The 7,850-nt window shown below is 44.0% G+C and overlaps 2 protein-coding genes across 2 annotated transcripts; both read right to left on the bottom strand.

Annotated features, from left to right (window-relative positions):
- Window positions 1-3,634: 3,634 nt before the first annotated feature.
- Window positions 3,635-4,651, bottom strand: LOC128735961 (uncharacterized). The gene has a single exon (XM_053830445.1). The coding sequence runs from the start codon at window positions 4,649-4,651 to the stop codon at window positions 3,635-3,637; it is 1,017 nt and encodes a 338-aa protein (XP_053686420.1).
- A 1,299-nt stretch (window positions 4,652-5,950) lies between these two features.
- LOC128735959 (uncharacterized) lies at window positions 5,951-7,315 on the bottom strand. The gene has a single exon (XM_053830442.1). It carries the CDS (start codon window positions 7,313-7,315, stop codon window positions 5,951-5,953), a length of 1,365 nt encoding a protein of 454 aa, XP_053686417.1.
- Window positions 7,316-7,850: the final 535 nt, after the last annotated feature.

Raw genomic sequence — 7,850 nt, 5'->3', positions numbered from 1 at the left:
TGTCACCGAAAACACCCACATGCCAAATTTGGTTCTATTTGCTTGATTAGTTCTCGAGTTATGAGGAAATTTGTATTTCATTTGTATAGGAGCCCCCCCTTCTAAAGTGGGGAGAGGTTCTTATTCATCATAGAAAACATTCTTGCCTCCAAAAACACCTACATGCCAAATTTGGTTCCATTTGCTGGATTAGCTCTCGAGTTATAAGGAAATTTGTATTTCGTTTGTATAGGAGCCCCCCCCCCCCTCTTAAAGTGGGGAGCGGTCCCAATTCATTAAGAAAAAACTTTTGTCTTCAAAAACACACACATGCCAAATTTGGTTCCATTTGCTTGATTAGTTCTCGAGTTATGAGGAAATTGGTATTTCATTTGTACAGGAGCCCCCCCTCTTAAAGTGAGGAGGGGTCCTAATTCAACATAGAAAATTTTCTTGCCCTCGAAAACCTTCACATGCCAAATTTGGTTCCATTTGCTTGATTAGTTCTCGAGTTATGAGGAAATTGGTATGGAAACCCCCCCTCTTAAAGGAGAGAGGAGTTATAATTCCCCTTATAAAGAGGGGAGGGGTCTCAAATTACCCTAGAATAAATTCTTGTCACCGAAAACACCCACATGCCAAATTTGGTTCTATTTGCTTAATTAGTTCTCGAATTATGCAGAAATTTGTGTTTCATTTGTATGGGAGCCCCCCCTCTTAGTGGGGGGAGGGGTCTCTAACCATCACTAAAACCTTTCCTGGCCCTAAAAACCTCTACATGCAAATTTTCACGCCGATTGGTTCAGTAGTTTTTGATTCTATAAGGAACACAAAACAGACAGACAGACAGACAGACAGACAGACAGACAGACAGACAGACAGACAGACAGACAGAAATCCTTCTTTATAGGTATAGATATATATATATATATATATATATATATATATATATATATATATATATGTAAATATATCTATATCTATATATATATATGTATATATATCTATATATATATATATATATATATATATATATATATATATATATATATATATATATATATATATATATATATATATATATATATATATATATTTTTTTTTTTTTACGAGTTGGGAAATCTGCTGAGCACCTTAGAAGATACGGTACTATCAGACACCTGAAAAGAATAACTCAGGGAGTGGGGTTTAGGTATCCCGACCCCCCTAATGGGGCGTGAGGATCCCGACCCACTAAAACCCTACTCGAGTCACCAGCCTCAATCCCCCCTGGCACCACCTTATCGGTATTACTTCAGGGAGGGGCTATTGTGCTTAATGCACTCGCTTAGATAACTACTGGACTATGGTAGTTAGGCTGTTTATTCGCCGTTGATCGGCTCTCCAGTGGTTTTGTAGCTCGAGTACAATCTGGGTAGCAGCCGCATTGACCGCTCCCCAGATATCCGAGCTGGAACACATCTTTTGGACTAAGTTATCCGGGGTAGTGTCCTGTCCGCTCACTGCCATCATGCTGCTTCTCGCGCCCGCGAAACGAGGGCATATGAAGAAAGCATGTTCTGCCGTTTCCTCAACATCCACGCATTCGGGACACGCGGGGGACTCCGCATGCCCAAACTTATGCAGATACTGTCTGAAGCAACCATGCCCTGACAGAATCTGTGTCAGGTGGAAGTTGACTTCGCCGTGGCGCCTGTTGACCCACCCAGATAGTTCCGGGATAAGTCGATGTGTCCACCGACCTTTTGTGGAATTAGACCATGCCCGCTGCCATGTGGTCATCGAGGCCGATCTTGTGGTACTCCGTATGCCTCTAGTTCCACGTTGGTTGAAGCACTCTACGTCTTCGCTGATGATAATGCCAATAGGCATCATACCTGCTAAGACGCAGATTGCGTCATGTGAAACTGTGCGATACGCACTCGCCACTCTCAAGCACATGAGACGATAGGTGCTTTCCAGTTTGGCTAGATAGCTTTTGGTACCTAACGCCGATGACCACACCGGTCCGCCATACCTAAGTATAGACTGGACCACGTTGGCTAATAGCCTTCGTTTGCTGCCATATACCGCAGAGCTATTAGACATCATACGAGACAATGCCGAAATAGCTGTGGAAGCCTTCTTGCAGGCATAGTCGACGTGGCTCCCGAACTTGAGCTTGTCGTCGACCATGACTCCCAGAAGTTTTAAGGACCGCGTTGACGAAATAGTGCAATCCCCGACGCTGATCTTTGCTTGCTGTACCGACTTGCGGTTGTTCACCACGATAACCTCCGTTTTATGATGCGCTAGCTCCAGTTTCCTGGATCGCATCCAATCTTCAACAATGCTTATAGAGTGGGCAGCCGTCAACTCAACCTCTCTGATAGATTCACCATAGACTTCCAGGGTGATATCATCCGCAAAGCCGACAATCACCACCCCTACCGGGAACTTTAGCTTCAACACCTCGTCATACATGACGTTCCACAACACCGGGCCCAGTATGGAACCTTGCGGAACCCCTGCGGTGATTGGAACGCACTTCTGACCCTCCTCCGTGTTATAGCATAGCACACGATTCTGGAAATAATTTTCCAGGATCCTGTACAGCGACACCGGCACTTGGACGTTCCGAAGCGAGTTGGCTATGGAGTCCCAGCTAGCGCTATTAAACGCATTTCTCACGTCGAGCGTGACAACTGCGCAATAGCGGATACCTGTCCTCTTGCGCTGGATTGCCACCTCGGCTGTCTTAGTGACAGACAAGATTGCATCCACCGTAGATTTGCCTTTTCGGAAGCCGAATTGATTCCTTGACAGACCGTTTGTACCCTCCGTGTACTGTACGAGTCTGTTAAGGATAACCTTCTCCAGCACCTTACCGGCAGTATCGAGCAGACAGATCGGCCTATATGACGAGGGAATATATATATATATATATATATATATATATATATATATATATATATATATATATATATATATATATATCTATATATATATATATATATCTATATATATATATATATATATATATATATATATATATATATATATATATATATATATATATATATATATATATATATATATATACATATATCTATATATATACATATATCTATATATATACATATATCTATATCTATACATATCTATATCTATACATATCTATATCTATATCTATACCTGTACGATAGCTCTATAGGGTCCGGATGGGTTTGGTGTGGGATGACAAGGCCGCCAAAGGAAGGCCAATAGGATTCCGTAGTCCGCAATAAATCCTCCGCTCGCTTGGGTTGTGATCACACGTAGCAATAAGTTCACTAGGTTTTTTACTTAAACCATCACTTTACTTGCTTAAATATTTATTAATTCTGCTTATTCTACTCGACTTAACAAAGAACACTGATTAACTAGTCAGAAAGTCGTCCCTTTATAGATTTTGGACGGACGCTTAATTTTACCGCGTACAAAAATGGACAATTAGTTCTGTATATACATTTCACAATGATAATGAATTGTTAATGTGTAGTATGTACTTCTGTCAGCAACTAAGGTAGCTCTCATGTTGAGACTGAGCTACTTTTGCCGCACCGAGGGGATAAGCGTAGCTGCAATAGGGTGGTTCACCAACATCCTCTCCCCCCTGAAACAACCTATGTTTCAGTCAGTTGATCGCTTCGTTCGTATTGAGATCTCCGTCATTCGTTGCAACCGGTAAGATGCAAATTTTGTCCACCGGTCTATCCACTGTCCCGTTCGTTGTTCGTAGAGTGACTACTCGGACCACCCCATCTGGTCCCGGGTGGGTCGAAATGATTCGCGCCATTCTCCATTTCGTTGGCGGTAGGTTGTCATCACGAATCACTGGTAAGCTGCCTTGCCTTATTCCAACTGGTGGTTTCCACCACTTAACGCGCCCTTGTAGTTGATTGAGGTACTCGGTTTTCCACCGCCGCCAAAAGTTTTGCAACCTCTTCTGTACAGCTTCCCACGTCTTTAGTCTCCCGTAAGCTGTGTCGGTGTAGTCTGCTGATGGTATGGATTGGAGAGCAGAACCAACCAGGAAATGACCTGGTGTGAGTGGCCGCAAGTCATCAGGATCATCCGAAAGCTGCGTCAGAGGCCGCGAGTTCAGGCAGCACTCGACTTGTGTTAGAAGAGTCGTCATATCCTCGTAGGAGACTGTCGTGTCCGCTAGCACCTTCAAAAGATGTTTTTTCGCCGATCGCACAGCAGCCTCCCAGAGGCCACCGAAATGGGGAGCTCCGGGGGGCATGAACTTCCACTGCATTCCATCGTCTGCACACTCCTTGGCAACCTTCTGGTGATGTTCTTTGGTGTTCAGGATTTTCAGCAACTCTCGCATCTGCTTTTTAGCTCCAACGAAGTTAGTGCCATTATCGGACCACAATGTAGCACATTTTCCCCGACGTGACGTGAATCTCCGCAAAGCCTGAATAAACCGTGCCGTCGAAAGATCAGTGACCAATTCTAGGTGTGTCGCCTTCGTCACAAAGCAGACAAACACCGATACGTATGCCTTTACTGCGGTCCGCCGGTATCCTGATCTAACGTACACCGGCCCTAAATAATCGACGCCTGTAGTCGAAAATGGTCTCGCTGCCGTAACTCTCGATGCCGGTAAATCAGCCATAAACTGTTGAATCAGCGTCGGTCTCATACGGTAGCATCGCAAACATTGATGAAACAATGCGTTCTTGCAATATTCCTTCCGCCTAAGGGCCAGTATCGGAGCCGAACCGTACTCAACAATAATTGTGGACCAGCGTGCATGAGTTTAATATGATAGTGTTTGAAAAGCAATTCGGTAAGCAAGTGTATCGCAGGAAGCACAATGGGGTGCTTTGCATCATCAGACTCTCTAGAATGCCCTAACCTCCCCCGACTCTCAATAATCCATCTTCCGCTATAAATGGGTTGTACCAGCGTAATGGTGATGAACGCGGTACCCTCTCTCCCCGTGCCAGTGCTTTTAGTTCATTTGGGAAACCTTCTGCCTGCACCAATTGTATGACCTTATATTCAGCTCGTTGAAGCTCTATTGTTGTTAACGGACCACCTTGTCGCTTTCCTCCCTTATGGGACCGCAGATTGTTCAGATAACGAAACCAGTATGCCGTTCTTCGGATAACAGCATTGAAATTAGGGAAACGAGTTAGATACCATTCGATGAAGCTGGGGTTTTCCGGAACCACCGCCAGTACAACACGGCTTTTCTCTTCTTCCATACCTTCAGATGACAGATTATGTTGCTTAGGCCAATACGTCGGATTCTTGGATAGCCATTCAGGTCCTTTCCACCACAATTCATTGTTGATAATATTTTCCGGTGCAACTCCTCTTGAAATAAGATCGGCCGGATTTTGTTCCCCAGGAACATGATTCCAGTGACAGTTTTCAGTCAGCGACTGGATCTTGGATACACGATTCGCCACAAATGTTGTCCAAGTTGACGGCGTTGCCAATAGCCACCGTAGTACTGTAGATGAGTCCGTCCAAAAGAAAGCTTCCATAGAACACCTGATTGATTCTTTCACCTTCAAGTATAGTTCAGATGCCATCAATGCGCCGCGAAGCTCAAGTCTGGGGATTGATTGTGTTTTCAACGGTGAAACTCTAGACCTCGATGACAAAATAGCAACCTTAATTTTACCGGACGAGTCCTTGGTACGCATGTATGCGCAAGCTCCAAAGGCCCTCTCAGAAGCATCGGAAAACATATGGATTTGTACACACACCGTACTACATATCATAACATGACGTTCAATACGTAAATTGTTCAGAAGCGGAATTTGCTCGTGAAAGACTCGCCACTCATCTTCAACCTCTGTAGGTAAAGGAGAATCTCATCCTAATTTATTTCCCTCTTGATCCTCCAGACGCCACAACAGTTGCATAAATATTTTAGCGCGAGTGATTACTGCTCCAATGAGTCCTAACGGATCGAATAAAGTGGCTATTATCGAAAGAACCTTTCTTTCGACAGGGAAACATCTGATGACAAAGCGGGTATGCGAAAGCGAAATCGTAAAACGTCTGTTTTTGGTATCCAAACTAAACCTAAAGTTTTAGCCATGGGATCTTGGTCCAGATTAATCCCATCATCTGCTTGAATTGCGAGTTCTTCCTCCGGTAATCCTGCCAGTACGGTTTCACAATTAGAAGCAAACTTTCGTAGCCAAAACCCACCACTGCGTAGCATCTCCTGCAGTTGGATACGAAGTTCTGTAGCCGTGACTGGATCGTCAGCACCTGTTATCACGTCGTCCATATAAAAGTCCTCTCTAACAGCAGTCGAAGCCAACGGAAACCGCTTCTCCTCATCAGTGGCCAGCTGCATAAGTACCCTTGTTGCAAGAAACGGTGCTGGCTTGGTACCATATGTGACTGTCGATAGTTCATATGTAGACAGAGGGACGTTGGGAGAGGTACGCCACAGAATGCACTGAAATTGTCGGTCTTCGGGATGAATTTCAATTTGCCGAAACATCTTTTCTATATCGGCGACCACCATCACCTGGCGTGTGCGGCTACGAAGAATTATCGAACGCAAATCTTCTTGAATGGCCGGACCGACCAGCAAGCTATCATTCAAGGAAGCGTTGCTAGATGTTTTTGCGGAGGCATCAAATACCACCCGCACCTTAGTGGTTGTGTTATCTTCTTTCACCACTGGATGATGTGAGAGAAAACATCGCTTAACGTCCGTATCGTGTTCATCATCGATTAATTTCATGTGGCCCATGGATTCATACACCTTCATAAAGTCAGCATATTGTTCTCGCAGTTTCTCATCACGCCCCAATCGCTTCTCTATTTGTAAGAATCTACGCTCAGCTATCTCCTTCGAATCACCTAGCTTGGCTAGTAACTTATCATTTCTCGGATAGGACACAGTATACCGACCCGAAGGCTGCCGTCGGGTAGTTTTAGTGAAATACTCCATACATCTTGATTCCTCGGGAGAGTAGTTGTGCTTTTGTCCAATGTCTTTAGATCCCCAGAACTTCTCCAATAGGTTATCTAAATTGTAATTTATTGCAAGGTCGCAAACGACAGATTTAACGGAAGCAGCCACCGAACATTTGCCCGTAACCACCCATCCAAACACAGACTCCACCAACGAGGGTAAGTTGTTTCCCAGTCGGATTTTACGGCCAGTTGTGAAAAAATCGAAAAAGGCCTCAGCTCCCAATACCAAGTCAACTGAGCCACCTTTGAAGAATGTCGGATCCGCCAATTCGATCCCACTCGGTAAATTCCATTGGTTGACGTCGACCGATATGACTGCCACTTGTGCTGCGATTTTGGGTAGAATGTACATTTCCATTGGTTGCGAAAACTCTGAAAACCTGGATTGTACCATGACAGTGATTTTCCTCTGTACCTTAGAAGATAAACCTTGGATGCCTACCACCTCGACCGTACATGGTTGCTCTTTAACCGTAAGAGATTTTCGCACTCGATCGCTTATTAAATTACACTCCGCCGCACTATCTAATAATGCTCGAGCATGTACCTGTTGACCTCGGTCGTCCACCAGAGTAACAATAACAGTGTGTAAAAACACTCCAGTAGATGAACGTCTCTAATACTGCGTCTCTAATACAATCTTTTTACGCCCTGCAAGTATTAATGAAGTTACTGCTCTAATAAAAGAATTAGATGTTAATAAGAGTTCAGGCCCGGATGACATTCCAGCAAGAGTAATAAAGGGTAATCCCCCAGCATTTGCGTTCATTTTGTGTCAAGCCTTCAATAAAATTCTTGATACTGGTGAATATCCCAACTGTTTAAAAATTGCTAGAGTAGTACCAATTTTTAAAGCAGGAAACACTTTAGATGCCTGTAATTACCGT

Source organism: Sabethes cyaneus, chromosome 2, assembly GCF_943734655.1.
Source record: "Sabethes cyaneus chromosome 2, idSabCyanKW18_F2, whole genome shotgun sequence".
Classification (NCBI taxonomy): domain Eukaryota; kingdom Metazoa; phylum Arthropoda; class Insecta; order Diptera; family Culicidae; genus Sabethes; species Sabethes cyaneus.
Note: the sequence above shows the minus strand (reverse complement) of the source record. Positions and strands in the feature narration are given on the sequence as shown.